The 16,702-nt window shown below is 51.7% G+C and overlaps 1 protein-coding gene across 1 annotated transcript in view; it reads right to left on the bottom strand.

The window, feature by feature from the left end:
• The window catches only part of MAN1C1 (mannosidase alpha class 1C member 1), a 127,420-nt gene that overhangs the window by 30,943 nt on the left and 79,775 nt on the right, over window positions 1-16,702 (bottom strand). The window contains exon 3 of the mRNA XM_039854117.1: window positions 1,814-1,929. Coding sequence (XP_039710051.1) covers window positions 1,814-1,929 — 116 coding nt within the window. The remainder of the gene's footprint in view (window positions 1-1,813; window positions 1,930-16,702) is intronic.

Genomic DNA, 16,702 nt, shown 5'->3' with positions numbered 1-16,702 from the left:
CTCTGCTGATTTGGCGGTACCTGGGCAGGGTTCCCTTGATGTTTGGTGGTGGTTTTCACAGTAAAAGCCGAGAAGGATCAGCACCTGCCTGGCGGCTGCTACCCACACTTTTACAGCGTTCCAAATAAACACTGGCTTTGGCTCCCTTCCCCAGCCCTTGCCCGAGGCCATTGGAACAAAGTTATACCTGGCTGCTCTCCAAGTAGCTTAAGAACTCACTTGGGGATCTGCTGGTTGAAGCTGGGCCAGAGGGGAGGCAAACCTTCCTTTAGTCTGGCTACCTCCATTTCTGGAGGGTACCTCCTCGGCTGAGCAAGAGGATGGTTGGCCCTTCTTTGGGGTGACAGGGCAAGAGGAGGTTCTCAGAGATGGTTCTGGGGCAGACAGGAAAGGGCCAAGGCTAAGAGGAAGTGGTACCAAACAGATATTTGTAGAAAACTGGCAATTTCTCTCCTCAGCTCTGCAGCCCTCAGGGCACCTTAATCATTGTTATTTTCTTCCTGAAGTCTGGTCTGCAAATCAGGGGTGCTGAGGCATCATGCCAAGGACCAGGTCTGGGTTAAAATCCCACCTGAGCCACTTACTTGGGCAGCTGCCTGATGCCCACTCTTCACCCACGATGTGCAGAGGGACAAGATGGGTCTATGAAGACACCGCTCTTTCTCCCATTCGATACAGTAGGAAATGGGATTCTAAACTCCCTTGCCTCCCACAGACCACCGGAAGTCATCACAAGCCTCAATGACGACAACGATGATGATGATAATGGCACCACTTACGGACTTCCTGGTGCTATAAAAAGCTTTTACAACCTGCGATGAGAGTTACCGCTCACAAGCCTGGGGCTTAGGCATTGTTACGGTTGCGGTTGTATCGTCCCCCTCACAAAGCTGGGGAAACGAAGGCTCGGGGCGGTTACACGATGGTTCCCAGGCCGGGCGCAGGAGCCAGGGAAGGGCTCCTGTCGTGCTGCTCTCCCAGACTTTCCATAGTTTGTCTCTGCACTGCTCTGTGCTGACACCGTCCTCAACTCTGCCATGAGCTGCAGGAGCTGTTCCCATTCATACCAGGACCTGTCACTTATGGGACCTCAGATGGAGCCCTACAGTGTGTTATGATGTAACCCCGCCCCCCCACCTGTCTCCATTTCCTGTCCCCAAAAGTCATCTAAACAGCCTCTCCTTATGCTGAGCTGAGGCCTCCAGGATGGGTCGTTTACTTTAGTCTGTGCTGGGAGATCACTGGGGGTGGGGGCTGGTATTACCATCCCCTCTCCCGAGGCTCTAGTCCCTGACCAGGAGTGCCCGAGAGGCTGGGAACCCACAGAGTCCGGACGTGGGCATGGCCTCTCACCAGAAGGCCCCCACGCCCTCTCATCTATCTCAAGAGGGCAGTATAGGGGGGCTGCAGGTTAGAGCGGCTCCAAGCAGATAAGCCACTTCTCCCCTCCACAGTCACTTCCCCTGCTGCTGCTATTCTGTGTGACATATTCAGCCCTAGAAGGGATTTCCTGGGTGTGAGCAACACGCCTGGCACCCCAGGGAGGGGAAGGAATGGCCATGGCTGTCTTTCCTCTCAGGGGAGGAGGCCGGGCTGGGCAGGCCAGGGTGGGGGTTCACCCCTCATCTGAAGGCTGGTCCTAGGGGAGGGGACTCGGCACAGAGTGCTTGGAGCCCTGGTTCCGGGACTGCTCTGCTGTGCGGGCTGGGGCCGGAGCCTCCACACCTCTGGGCCTCAGAGATGACAAGGTGGAGTTGGCCACTGACCTCTCGGGCCGATTCCGGCCCTAACATCAGGAGGGTCTCTGACTCACCACGTTCAGGTGGAAGTGCTCCTCGACCCAGGCCTTGGCCTCCTGGAACTCCTCCTTCAGCTCCATGAGGTAGAGGGTGTCCAGGGAGTCGATGATCGTCGCCCCACTGAGGCCTCCTGCAGCACAGAGGGTCGGAGGCACGCCCAGGGTCATTCTTACTCTTTCCATCCCAGTCACACGAGCCATCATTCCCTGGGCCCCTTTCTAAGTGCCTGAGTAGGCTGAGGCCACGGCTGGCCCTGGCGTGAGCCGGGGAGACTCTAGCACCACCAGCCTTCGGAGGTGAGTCCAGGACCCAGTGTCCCCCTGGGGGCTGCTTCCTCCTCGGGGCAGTAAAGAGCAGGCAGCGGGTGGAGGAGACCAAGTTCATGGGCTGAGACACTTCCCAGACCTTGGGCCACTCATCTCTGCCAACAAGTCCACCATCAGGGCCAGTTGGGTGCTGGCCACTTTTCTGTGATGCTGGGGGAAGAGTGAGCTGGCATTTGACTTATACTATCTTAACAAATGTGCCAGTTCACTGACTTTCCAATTCCATTCCTTATTTCATTCTAAGAAAGAAAGATATTCATAAATATTTATTTGGGAAGGTATTTATTGCAGTGCCATATACAATGGGGAGAAGTTGAGGAAAAAACTCCAGGTCCAACAATAGGGGATGAATTATAGAGAGTGTGGCTCAAATATAAACTAGAACACTATGCAGCCATCTACACACACGTGAGACAGACCTGTGTTTACTGGGATTTGTTAAGTTAAAAAAAAGTGATTGCCAAAACAAATTAAAAGCATGTATAATTTCTTTATTGTATGCCAAATGTGAGTGCATCGGCACAGGACTAAGTCTGGCAGGATGTGATTCAGTGGTTAGCTCCGAGTGCTGGGATTACAGGTGCTTTCTGATTTCTTAACTCACAAATTGTTTTTATAATCAGAAATTTATTTCTGTTAAAAAAAAAAAAATAGAAAGTTCGGGCAAAGAAACCAAACAAATGCACAAACCGAAGATTTTCATGGCCGCCCTTGCTCTAGGCCAGTGAGTGAGTGCACAAGCATGAGCTATGAGCCCTGGGCCCTGTCAGTGGGCCTTCGACTCTGGTCCTGGGAGTAAATGCTGAGAAAATTGTGCAAAAAATGACAGTTTCCCCCATTACAAACTGGGCAGAAGAGTGATGAGGGAGATCTCCTTATGTGGCACAACCAGGGCCTGGAGTACAGAGGACTTGAAGGAGGAAGGGAGGGAAAAGAGATGTGCCTGGAGTCTTCTGGAAGGCTTCCTAGAAGAGGTGGCTGCTGTCTCCCATCAACTCCTTACAAACACTGTCCTTGTAGGCAGCCGTAGTTTCCCTCAGGGACCTGATGGTAGCTTAAGAGGAGTAACTGTTCCTTCGGGGTCCTCCTTGCAGGGGCTCAAAGCATTGAGCATCACAGGCCCCAACTTCCCCAGAGGAACTCTAGAGCTCGCTGGCAGTGCTGAGCCTCACTTGAGTCTCAAGCACGGCTTTGCAGGCCCTCCTGAATTCAGAGTTAGTGTCTAATCGCCTTAATTAATGCTTCCCTAACTGCTCACTTGTGTTGACTTTGCAGGCAGAGAATCCTTCTGAAACTCACTTAACCACTTCTTAAGGCGGGGCAAGGTCTGACAAAGGGCATAGCCTGGGAAAGGATGGGAAGGAGATCAGGGAGAAGTTGGGAGAAAGATAAGGCTGGAGGTTAACAACTGCATTTCCAGAAGGGAGGGTTTGCAAGAAACGGCGGAAGGAGGGGAGGGCTGGGGAACCGAGGCGCTTCCCAGTCCAGAGTTGCCATTGTGGGATGGCTTCGTATTTGAGTTGAAATGAATTTCCAGAAGGTCAACCCCACCTACACTGAAGGACTGGTAGGAAAACATACCCAAAGCCAGACAAAGTTGCTTCTTTCCTGGCTCCCCCTGTATGTGTCAAAGGCTAGACATGGTTCATGGGAACTGTTTACCCTCTGGAGGTGCTCAGGCTTGGGGACACTGATGTGCCACATACAGGTGGAGCCGAGACATGCTCAGGCCACAGAGCACTGGCTCTGAAGCGAGGGCCTCCGCTGCTATACCACAGGGCCTCAAACATGAATTTTTAAGGGCTTGGAGGGATTTTTGAGATCCCGCTGCCCCACGCCTTTATTTCAAAGATGAGGGCCCCAGAGGGGGTTTGGGACAGCCCAAGATTAGACTTAGACCAAGGGGGACGTGGAGCTCCAGCCCCGGCAAATGTAATGTATTTTCCACAGAAGGTTGGCCTCTTGATGCACCCAGTGAACCCAACTTCGTATCTGATCGCTGACCCCGCCGCACCCCCACTGGAAGCCCATGTCTGTGTCTTCAAGGCCCAGGAAGAGGCGGCCCACAGGATCCGATTTCCCATTCCTGCCCTGGGCTGCCTGGTGTTTTCACCCCACAGGCCCTGCTTCCCCTGGGCTGAGCCTAAGCCCAGAGGCCCCAGGGCCTCTGCTGGGCTGGGAGGGCAGCCCAGGCTCCTTGTGACCAGCTCTCCTTCCCAAATGCCCCAGAGGCACCAGCTGAGAAGGCCGCTCACTAAGAGGTTTGTTGGCAAGGTTCTTCTGCCCATGTTCTCAGGTTCCTGAATCTGTCTCAGTTGCTTCCACCCTTACACCCACCTATCCCACAGCTGGGCTGCGGGCCAGCAAGGCACTTATTGGAAAGCCTTTCATTCCAGGCCAGAGGTTACCCAGAGGCCAGGCTGGGCCCAAGAAAAGGCCTATCCTGAATTCAACTCTATCTGCACCTGCAGCCGGCCTGGCAGCTCCCTGAGGGGAAAACACTTATGCCCACTCAGTAAGTAGGCCTATGGGTTATATGCAAAGAGCCAATGGGGCACAAAAGTTAAGTAGCTCCAGCTCTGAACTCTTTGCCGTTCACCGAGGACCCCACTCCTCCTCTCCTTCTTTCCAGGGCAAGAGGCGGTGAGAATGTTAAAAGTGCACAGCCCTGGGTCCAAATCCCAGTTTGGGCCATCAACACATCTTCTCTGAGTCTCCAACCTTTTTGGCACCAGGGACCGGTGCTCCTAGGACACTCTAGTGTCTGATGATCTGAGGCGGAGCTGAGGCGGTGATGCCAGCGCTGGGGAGCGGCTGCAGATACAGATGAAGCTTCGCTCGCTAGTCACTACTCACCTCCTGCTATGAGGCCCAGTTCCTAACAGGCCACACAGCCCAGGGGTTGGGGACCTCTGGTCTAGTGTCAAAGTTCTCATCTATAAAATGAGGTTAAGATCACTGGGGAGCCACTGCAAGTTCCTGAGCCTGGATAAATGCATTTATACATGCCTGGCCTAAATACATCTGATAAAGATGTTTGTACATGCTCAGCACAGAGCAAATACTTGGCAAGTCAGTTATTTGTAGGGTCCCTTAGCCCTCTTTGAAATACTGGCCTAGCCAGGGAGATGTGGGTTCAAAACCTGGTTTCATCATATACCACCTGTGCACCAGGGCAAGTTAGTGTACCTCTCTGAGCCTTATGTTCCTCATCTACAAAGAGGGGATGACAGCAGGACCTACCTTATAAGGCTGAAGCAAGAGTTAAAGGGGACAGTGGAGAGAAAGTACCCACGATGCTGGGTACATGTGAGCTTAACCTGATAAACAGAAGTGAGGCTCTCCTTGCCCCCAGCTGGCCCTGAGCAGCCCCTCCACAGTCTTCTGGGGTCACTGAGGCCTTGTACTGCTCCTGCATTACTGGCCTCTGCCCTATCTCACAAGGCAGTGTGGGCATGAGACTGCAGTTTGCAAAACCCTTGGTCCAACTTAAAGGAAAAATGTCACCTGGGTCCTACCTGTGGCTGCTGCTGAGGCCAGTACCACCCTTGACCCGGGTGTGTACCTGCCTCCAAAAGGGTATTCCTACCTCCAGGACCCCTTTCCTTTTCCTCCAGTTCACTCGTCAATTGTTGCCCAACCTGTGCTCCTAAAACCAGATCCCACTGTGTCCCTCCCTAGCTCAGGAACCTGCAATGGCCTTGCAGTACCCATGTGATAAGGGGGCGGGGGATGGTGAAATCTTTTGGCCCTGACTCCAAGGATCCTGTCAAGCTCTGCTTCCTGGAAACACATTGCAAGCTCCTGCCTCTATACCTTTGCATGTGTGGTCTCCTTTGCCAAGAAAGCTTCTCCGTGCATCTGGGCAAAACGAAAGCCCACACATTCTTCAAAGTCCACCTCCCACTGGCAGCCTTCTCTGATTTCACCCAGCCAACCTCCTCCGGCCCAGAGAGCTCCCACGATACTTTCTTGGGCCTCCCACTCAGGCACCCACCATTCCCACCCTGCACTCCGGGGCTTTGCCTCACCCTCAAACTAGATTGTGAGCTTCTTGAGGCCAAAGGTTCCCACTGCCTCTCTTACACCCCTTCCCAAGTTTGTCTCTAAGCAGCCAGAGCCCCCAACCCAAATGGGCCACTCGCCATTCCCTGTGGCCTCTTCCCATACCCTGACTTCTGTGATGCTGCCGCAAACTACTAGGGATCCCCTTCCAATTCCACCATCTCCTGTGGCACTCTAGCGCCCACCCCAAACGCCTCCTTGCCATGGTGATCTCCACCCCAAGGTCCACGTGAAGTCGCGCCCTGCCCTGACGCTCCTCCGTGAGAACTGCTCCCCGGCCCTCCACACCCACACTGGATGCCCCCACTCTGTCTACATCCGTCTCCAGCACAAGTGCTCCCCTGTTCTTATCACACTGTAAAGGAATCGTTGTCTACTTGTCCCTGTCCCTCCACGATAGCAGGGGCTCTAATCTGTACGAGTCATCTCTGTGTTCAAGGAACAGCTGCGGGCGGGAAGGCGGACGCTAGGCTGGCCCACCCCTGGCGCCTGCACTTAGTCTCCCCGGCATAGCACTTGCTCTGGACGCCACTCGTCCTTCGTTCTGTGGTTTCTTCTTCCCGGCCTCCTGGGCTGGTTTTCCTCACTGCGACCCATGTCTGAAGACTGGTTTGCCCAGGGCCCTGTCTTTCTCTTCTCTGCCCTCCTTCATTCCCTTAGTCATTCAATGCGGCCTCACAGCTTAAATGCCCGCCAGATGCTGATGATTCTCAGATTTAAATGTCCAGCCAGGACCTTGTCCTGAACCCAGACTCACCCATCCAACAACCCCCACTCACATATCCACGTGGACCTCCACAGCATCTCACGTTCACCTTGTCTGAAAGCAAATCCTGCTTCTCCTTCCAAACCTGTTCCTCCCACAGTCCTCCCACTGTGGTTGGCGCCAACCCCTCCTCCCAAGAGCTGTGGCCCCAAACCCTTGACTCGCTCTCACTTCCGGTCCCACTGCAAATCCTGGTGGGTGGCTCTAGATTTCCAGATTCCCCCACTTCTTGCTTCCTGGTGGTGCCACTTTAAAAAATACAAGTCATATCATGCCACTCCTCTGCTCAAAACCGTCCCATGGTCCCCTTGGACTCGAGGCCGGTGACTTTGCCCTGGCTTCCTCTCCCTCTGCCTAGTCTCTCCCCTTCCACTCCAGTCACATGCTGCTCCTGGAGCCCTCCAAACCTGCTCCGTACTTAGGCCTTGGACTTACGATTGCTCCACCGAAATGGTACCTCCTTGCTCTTCCCTACCTCCCTCGTTTTACCTCAGTGCCTTTGTCCCAGGGACGTTACATATGGATCTGGTTTCCTTTTCACTGTCCTCCCCTGACGGAGCAAAAGCTCCTATGGGGGAGCTCCATCTTCTTCCCTGCTGTCCTCCACTGCCTAGAACACTTTCTAGCCCATCACAGGTGCTCGGTAAGCATTTGAGAATAAAGGGTCCCCTTCCCCTGGGGGAGGCTTCCAGGGGGCTGTGGCTCACTCACTTCTCTCAGTGGCTGGCTACAGTCTGGCTCCCAAAAGCATTAAAGGTAAACGTGTTGGTTGATCAAACAGCCCACTGCATGGACATCTGCGGTGACCGTGTCCAGTGCAGCTGCACTATCTACTATGTGCCACTCCCCTGTACAAAGCTGTTTGTTGTACATGTGTCGGTCACTAAAAGGACCAGACCTCATCTCCTGTAACCTCCTCCCTGGGGCTGCCTGGCCAGGAAGCACCCTGCCTTGCTGGACCCTGGGTTGTATCCCCTCCCCTGATGCTGCCATGTTAATGATGAGGTTTTTATATGATGTCATATTAGCAAAGAGAAATGAGTCAGGCTTGGCAACATACGCTCCAAGAAGAACATTTAGAAGGAAAAAAAAAATCACCCAGGGCCTAGCCTATTACTGCAATATCCCCAGAGCCATGCACTAATGGTTGCGTTTAATTTGATGATATAATCCACAGAGACTTTTCTTAATCTGTAAAGAAACAACACAAATGTTTTTCTCTGCTTCTAGAAACCAGTGTGGCTGTGTGGCAGGTGGAATTCTCCATGAGAGGAACTCGTCCCAGGGCTCGTCTCCTTGAACCTGGGTGGACCTTAGTAACTACTTGAAACAACAGGATAAAGCAGAGGGGTCATGTCTACTTTCCAGGCTCAGATCTTAGGAAACTGGCAGTTTCCACTTTCTGTGTGGAATGCGGGCTCTTAGAACCAGCCACCATACTGTGAGGAAGCACAAGGGGAGACCACGTGGAGAGGTCGAGTGTATGTTTTCTGACTGACAACCCATCTAAGCTCCCAGCCAATAGCCAGTATCATCAATTCTAGACATGTGAATGAAAAACATTCCAGCTGTCAAGTCACCCTCAGCCTTTGAGCCTTTCAAGGTGAGGACGCATACCCGGTGGGAATGATAAGCTGTCCCCATTGTGCCCTGTCTGAATTCCTGATCAGCTGCATCTGTGAGCATAATAAAAATATTGTTCTAAGACACACAGTTTTGGAGTAATTTGCAGCAGTAGCTACTGGAATGCTCCGCCATGTGGGTTTCTAGGAGGATTAATTAAAGCGATATCCCGCTACTCCAAAGCACATTGTTTCAAACCTCATTGTCTTGTGTGGTGAGGTCTTCAGGCTGCAAGAAATCCTTATAGGATTAGGATCTCTCCATTCCTATCAGGTCTGTTTTTTTTTTTTTCCCCTCCAGTAGGAGGAATATTTTCCTTGAATCTTCCCACAATGGCTATTTTCCGGGTCACATAAAGTTATGTTCAGAGACGGAGGGTTTCTAGGCAAAGGTTTTGTGGAGCCTCTAGGAGGACTAAAGATGTTTTTTAGGACTATTCCTGGAACCCAACAGAGCTCTTACTTGAGGCTGATTAATAAAAGATGGTCAGATCCGATCATGTCACTGGCCTTTTTAAAGTCTGTCAATGCCTGCTGTTCTCTAAGTTCAAAGTCCTGGGCATGGCCTGCAGGGTGTCTGTGGTCCAGGCCTGGGCAACCTCTTCGTCCTCACCTCTCTACTGCTCTCTCTACATGTGATGCTCTACCCGTATCAGACCACTAGGAGCTCCCCAAAAGCCCTGGAGTGTCTGCTGATGAACACCTAGTCATCATTCTGGCCTTGGCTGGAGCATTGAGTCTTCTTTTAAGATGTCCCTGAGGCACCAAGTAGAACTTATCATCCCCTCCTATGCAAGCCCGCCCTGCTCTGGAGCAGGTGCCTCCATCACAGCCCTGTTGCACGACATCATACATCTGTGCTTACATGCCTGTGAGTCCCATGGAGCAGTGGGGGCATCTGACTCTTCCCAGTGGCCCCGCTGTCCATCCCCAGGCCAGGCACAGAGAAGGTGGGGAACAAATGTCTGTTGAATGAATGAATGACTAGCAGCAACGCCCACGATGCTTCCTTAGAGATTTCCAAATACTCCTCAAGGCCTCTTAGCCTCAGAGAAAACACACCATACAGAGCAGTGCCCAGCTATCCAAGGAAATCACTGCTGGAGGGACAAGGTGGGCAGCCGCAGACATCCGGGTCCTAGTGAAACTAATGGCTTCCTCCACCCTTCCCAAGCAGATGCCACGCTTTGCTGCCATGGTTGACTGCAGGATGAGGTTCACTAGGACGAATGGCCGAATGGCCGGACATGGTTCACTGAAGCAGGCTACTGGAATGGGCTCCACGGGGAAGCAGAAAGTGTTTTTAAAATGTTAATGTTTTCTTTGTTTGTTTTTAAATAAGAGCTGAGGGTGCTGCTGTCTTACTTGGAGGCTTGTGTTTAAAAACTCCCCCTGACGGTGCTGTGGATCAAGCTCTGAACTGCTTTTTATCTCGGAACATCTCTGAGAGGAGAAAAGGGGAATGGAGAAACTGGAGCGCAGGATGCTGCAGTAACGACTCCAAAGTTGCACGGACTCAGCAGCGCAGGGCGGAGCTGCAACCAGATACCACCTTCCCTCCCACACGACCTTGTGGGCTTAGTGCTCACCCCAGCTTCCTTCCCGGCTGAGTGATCTTGGGCAACTGACTTGACCCCTCTGGGCCTCAGAAATATAGGACAACGAGGTCTCCTTTTTAGAACAGTGTGGCCAGTTCAGACACATGTATACAAAGAGCATTCAGCAGGCACTCAATACAAGAGAATTTGATCTACCCTGCATACAGTAGGTACTCAATGCATGGGGCTGTTATCCTAAGGCTCAGTTCCAGCAGAGGAAGCCACACTAGGCTGGCAAAGCTAGGATCTCTTGCAGATCCTGGGCCCTCCAGGAAAGAATGACATGGCCTTTGTGCCAGGAGGGCAGGAGGCATGAGCCCTTAGGAAGGCAGGACTCAGCTGGGCAGGCGCTGTGGCATTTTAAATATACTTCTTGCCTCAATGGGAAGAAAAGTGAAGCTGGAACTCTTAGCTGCTCACCCCAAGAAATACTAAAACCCAACTGCTGCTCTTGGTAGCTCCTCAGGGCAGACCCAGAGTCCCTCCATACTCTGGTTCTTCCTGGCTTTTATCTGTAAATCAGATGATTGCTCAGTACTCTCTCTCTACTTCCATGGGAGGGGTAAACATCCCTGCTCCATCGACCTTGGCCTTGTCCATGTAACTTGCTTTGGCCTCATGGTAGGTGGGGAATTAAACTCTGCCCTTGACCTTAAGCTTGGCCATGAGACTTGCCAGTGGGATTAGTGGACATGACTTGAATAGAGGTTTGAAATATGCCTGCCTGCAGGGTTGGGCTTGCTCTCCTGCACTCTTGCTTTTCATCATGAGAAGAAAAAGTCTCAAGTAGCCATTGGTTCAAGGATGAGAGATAAGTGGAACAGATCTGGACTCTGCTGAGCAGAGCCTAGATAAACCAAACTCCAGCTTCTCTGCAGCCACATAAATGAGAAATAAGTACTCGTTGCTGCCTCCAGTCATTGTGGAGTAATTTGTTACACAGCATTATTCTGAAAACTGCTGACTGATGTAATGCCCTTCCAGCTCTGTTTCTTAAGTCTTTTCATGTTTTCCATACTCTAGCCGGACTACTGATTCTATGTGGTCTACTCTTTCTAGCCTTCCAGCCCTTTACTCAAGCCGTTCCCTCTACTTCAAATGTGATCCTCTAACCCAAAACGTCTCTACACACACCTCAACCCACACGTCTATTGTAAGTCCTAGAGAAAATGCTGCTTCTTCCATGAAGACATTTCTGATTCCCCATCTGGACCTGAGGTCTTCTTCCTCTGAACTCTTCTATCAAAAGAATTGCCTTTCAACTTTCATTATGGTACTGGGTCATCTGTGTCCTTGATTCTCAAGTCCATCCCAGGCAGTGAGCGTCTTTGGGCCTGAGTCTAAGCCTGGTAACTCTAAGCTGGCACAGGCCCGGTAGAGTCCAGGCGTCACTGGGATCTGCTGAACAAAGGGCTGGATGTCCCCCTCCCACTGCCTCATACTAGATGAGGAGGCCTCCTTGGGAGCTGGTGCCCTTTGCCAGAGGCTGCTCCTGTGTGGTATGAGGTGCTGGGGACAGAGATCAACTCTACAATGCTCCGAGATCCTGGCCCAAGGTAGACACTCCACAAAGCTCTGCTTGTGGAATGTGGAATACTCCTAAGTGCCAGCCAGCAACCCCTTCCCTGTCACAAGTTGATAAAAATGACCGTAGTTAGCATTGATTGGCTTTGTGCCAGGCACTGTGCTACATGTTTCACATGCGTCTCGTTTTTTAAACCTCGTCACAACTCTATTAATGTCCCTCTTTTACAGATAAAAATTGAGGCTTCAAGGAATTAAGGCACTTGTTCAAGATTTACTCATTCACCCCAAAAACATTTTTGAGTGCTTGGGATGTTCCTGGTGCTGGAGCACAGTGGAGAACGGACCATCCTGGTCCCCACCCTCAGAGAGCTGCAGGTCTGGTGGTCAGAAAGACACCAGCCAGGTGTCCTACAGATGACATCTAATTATAAAGTGATGTGTGTGATAAAGGAAAAGAGAGCAGAAGCCACAGCCAGGAGGGGGGCGGCATCGGAGCTGAGGCCTGAAGGAGCTCAGGAAGAAAGAGAGGGGGTGGGGGCGTGTCGGGCAGAATGCACGGCAGATAGAACAGCCTGAGGCGAGCAAGTCTGGCGCGTTTGTGGAGCAGAGCGGAGGTCACAGACAGCGAGAAAGAGGGGATGCAGTGGGCGGTGAGGGGGTGGGGCCAGGCCACACAGGGCCTCCGGGGCTGTAGAGATGGCCTAGAAACTGTTCTAACTGACATTTCAAAATGATCCTCTGGCTTCTGTGTGAAGAGTGGCCCAGAGGGGACCCCATGTGGGGTAATTCAGGGAGCTGTTGACCTGGATTGATGAGTGACCACTCATCACTTAGCAAGGGAAGGTGGGGGGCAGGGCGCACCTGGGCCTGTGCTTTGAGACCCCTCGAAGGCAGCTGGAGATGCCTCCCACCTGGGGGCAGCTGTTTACCAGTCCAGGAACAAGGAGAACCAACCCAGAGCACAGGGCAACATTAGCCAGTTGTCTCATCTCCACCCCATTGCGGGAGCCTCCAGCTGTCCTCTGATGGCACCAGGGTGGCCCAGGCCCCACAGATGCAGGGTCATAACGCCATCTCAGATATACACTGCGGCCACACAGAGCTATGCACTGATCATGGCAAACACAGCCTGTGGGCCAGAGCCAAGCGGTACAGATGTGTGACTCTGATAAGATGAATGATTATTGGAAAGGGGAAAAGAAAGGATGTTGAAGGTCCTATTCACCCCCAAATCATAAAGAGATAGCAGAGACAGTGCCTGGAGAGCCTGGTGCAGAGTTGGGCTCTCCAGGAGAGTCCTTCCAGTCATGGGGGTCGCTGAGCTACAGGGAGTGGGCCGGCAGAAAGGGCTGAGCCTTGGAGCCACACTTCCTAGCTGCCTCAGTTTTCTCATCTGTACCACGGAAGCAACAATTCCTCCACCTTGCAGAACGATCTTGAGAGTTAAGAGATCGCAGCAGCACCCCGCATCACGGCAGGCCTCAGCTGAGTGACAGCAACAGCTATCAGTGTGTGGCAGCAGACATGCTGCTGCTTAGTGCCCCACAGGCAGCAGCTCTTTTAAGCCTTAACAACCTGACGAGGAGGGTGCGATTTGTGTCCGTGTTACCGATGGGGAGACTGAGGCTTAGAGAGGTCCTGTAAATGTCCCAGGGTTGATGAACTGGGGATGTGGGATTCAACTCAGGCCGTCTGCCTTGGGGCTCTGCCTTTCATTGCTGTGCCATCCTGATCCTGTGCAATATCTGGGAACTTGGCCAGGTTCAGAGGGTTTGAGAGGGTCCCAGGGAGGTGCCCACAGCCACAAGACCCCCCTAGGCTAACTCCTTAGGGCCTGGAAGCACCTCCCACCTGTGGGCTGGGACAATGGCCCTCAGTAGCAGGTACTGTCTGTGTGGGAAGAGCTGGCTGCCTCTCCCTGCCAGAGCCCAGCCCATGATACACACAGATGAGTGTGGTGCCACTTGCTTCATGAAGACTCCTTCCCAGATCCCTTCTAAGGGTGACACTTCCTCCACGTGCCATTCGGGGTCCCAATGTTGATCGCATGGCCCCGGCTGCCACATAGAAGGGTCTGTGTTAGTCTGTCTATCCAGTAGGCAGCAGCCTTGGAAGGAGGCGGTCTTGCCACATTCATCTTTGGAACCATCAAAGAACTTAGTATGATGCTGGGAACTCAGTAGTTCCTAAGTAAATATAATTTATTGCAAATACTGAATGAACCTGAATAGAGAACTGAGAAGGAGCCAGAGCAAGCACCACCAGAGGCCAGAACAGGTAGCCCTTTCTCCATCGGGCCCATGATGGGCCCACCTGACTCACTCCCAGCACCCAGTGAAGAGGAGGGGACTAACCCATCCTCTACAGACTGGGGACCTTCCCTTTCTTTGGTCCACAGGCTCCTTCTGGAATCTAAGAAAAGCCACCCCACCCTTCTCCTTAATTGAAAGGATCCTCGTGTACACTTAACACAGGAAGTGATGCAGGCTTCCTGATGCCACACTTACCTGTGCTGATCACCTAACTGAGGGTGGGTGTCTAGGGACGGATTTTTATTTCCTACAGAGGACAGAGTAGGAAGTTATTTTGCAGTCAGGTAGGTGCAGAATGAAATCTTACCTTGGCTATTCCTAGCTGTGTGACCTCTGGTTAGCTATTTCACCCTTGTGAGCCTCAAGATCCTCATCTGTGAAATGGGGATAATGTCAGATAATGTGTATTACTAGAGAGACTGGCACTAGAAGGTACACGGTAAAGGTTTTTAAATATAAATGGGCTGCAGGGGGGTATCTTTGAGTCACCTTTTATCCAATTTAATCAGATTTTTGTTTTAGAGGCAGCAGAGAAATGGTTTTGGTCAAAATGTTTGAGCTTTGGCTTTGTGTATTACCAGCTGTGTGGCCACAACCAAGTTACTTAACCTCTCTGAGCTGTGAGTCTGTATCTGTCAAAAGGGACTGATAATACCTCTCTTGAAGATGTGGGTGGCTTGGATGAGGCACAGGGTTTGGCAGAAAGAGGGAGCAGGAGGTGGAAAGGTCTGTGCATGGGCTGAGCAGGGAGAGTCCCTTAAACCCACCCCACTTACCTACTACCACCCGCTCCTCACCTCCGGTGGGACAGCCCTAAGCATGCTTCCTGGGTGAGCACTGCCTGTTTTAGATCTCAGGGCCAAAGCAATTCACAAATGCAGCAAATGTGCCACAGCCCAGGAGACAGCTCTCCCGGCTTCAGAGAAAACACACAGTTTAGTTTCCTGAAGATCGAACCCCAGGAGCTCTTCTAGGTTTTCCCAGAGAGAGCAGTTCTCAGAACTCGGAAAGGCACCGCCCTCATGTGACTGAACAATTAAAGCCTCGAGTATTTTTCATTCTCAGCAAAGGTTTGTGAGGATGACTGAGAAAATGGGAAAAAAAAAAAATCTGATTTTGGTGGCACAGTGTTCAGAAATTTATGGTAATCCATTTTTGTCAACCCACGGAAGGTACCCGCTCAAATCATTAAAAGCCATTGTACTTAACCATGCACGGAGAAGGCCAGTCTATGCCTCTCAGATTATTTTCGAATGGTTTTGGGTTAACTTTCAAAAACTGACAGGCAAGCAGGGAAGGGATTATGACAGACGATAATCTGAGGAATTTCTGGTTCTGGTTTTCAAGAGAGCAGAGGATTTATTTCAGAGATAATTGCCACCCAGGCCTTGGCATGGTGGTGACAGGGACAGTGGTCAGGAAGATTCCAGGATGGGTCAGCTGTGACTTCTGCCCTCGAAGAGTCTGCAGCTGCTTACTCAAAAAACAGCAAATTCATAGCAAACTATTAAGTAAATGAATAGTTATAATGTATTGTGACAAGTGCTGATAAAAGGCGGAAGTTTACCCAGTGGTTAAGTCTTAGCTGTGAGCATTCAGACCTGGGTCTGGAGTTTGTCTTTGCTGCTCCCTAGCTGTGTGACATCCCAAGTTTCTGCATCTCTCAGAGACTCATCTGTAACATGGGATGCCTATCTCATAGGCTTGGGAGGTTAGAAATGAGTTAATTCTTATTAAACCTTCCGTGCAGTGCCTGGTACACAGTAAGCTCTCGATCAATGCTGGCTAATAAGCAGCTAACTCTGCTAAAGGAGGCCTCATAGATGACCTTTGATTTGGATCAGGAGGGACAAGGAGGAGTCTGCGCTGGGGAGAGCTGGAGGAAGGACTTTCTAGGTGGAGGGCACAGCATGTGCGAAGGCCCTGTGGTGAGAGACTGGTCAGGGAGGAACACAGGGTATGTGGGGAGGGGTTGAGGGAGGGAATGCTGCAAGCCAAGCTGGAGTCCTCCTGTAGAGCCCTGAATGCCAGGCTAAGGAGTTTGGACGTGACTGAGAGGGCAATGGGGAGCCATGGTATGTCAGTAGGGCCAGGCCCATGAGCAGCTACATGGATTAGAAGCTAACTAAGGGGTCATGGAGAGGCTGTGGAGAAAGCTGGGATAGTGTTTGTGTAATCCAGGCTCCTCAAAGGGTCTGGTCTTCTTCCAGGTCTCGATCTATGCTGGGTGCTTGTTGACTTCTAAGTAGCTGTCCCCCATAGAACTCTGGGGGTCCAGGGTCCCCTGCCTGTTTGAGGAAAACACCCTCTACTATGGCCAGCAAAAACCTTGTTCCCCTTCCTTAGGGCAGAGCCACTGTGGGGAAACTGCTGCCCAGTAAGGAACTGCGTTTCATCCCCCTTTGCATTAGGTGGGACCCTGTGACTGCGTTCTGGCCTCTGGAATGTGGGCATAAGTTACATACATCACTTTGAGGCCTGACCCATCAGGACCAGCCATGGAATCCTCCAAGGTTGACCTCACATGTCACAATCTGAAGATGATGGAGCCTCTGTCACCCTGGGTTCCTGAGTGACTGTGAGGATTAGACTCCTTCCCTTTCCCATCAATTTGACTTTACAAGAGCAAGAAAGAAATGTCTGTTGTCTCAGTCCGCTGAGATGTCTGGGATTATCTGTTACAGCAG

This window comes from Pteropus medius, unplaced genomic scaffold (assembly GCF_902729225.1).
Source record: "Pteropus medius unplaced genomic scaffold, Ma_sr-lr_union100, whole genome shotgun sequence".
Taxonomy (NCBI): Eukaryota; Metazoa; Chordata; class Mammalia; order Chiroptera; family Pteropodidae; genus Pteropus; species Pteropus medius.
This window is presented reverse-complemented; position numbering and strand designations above follow the sequence as displayed.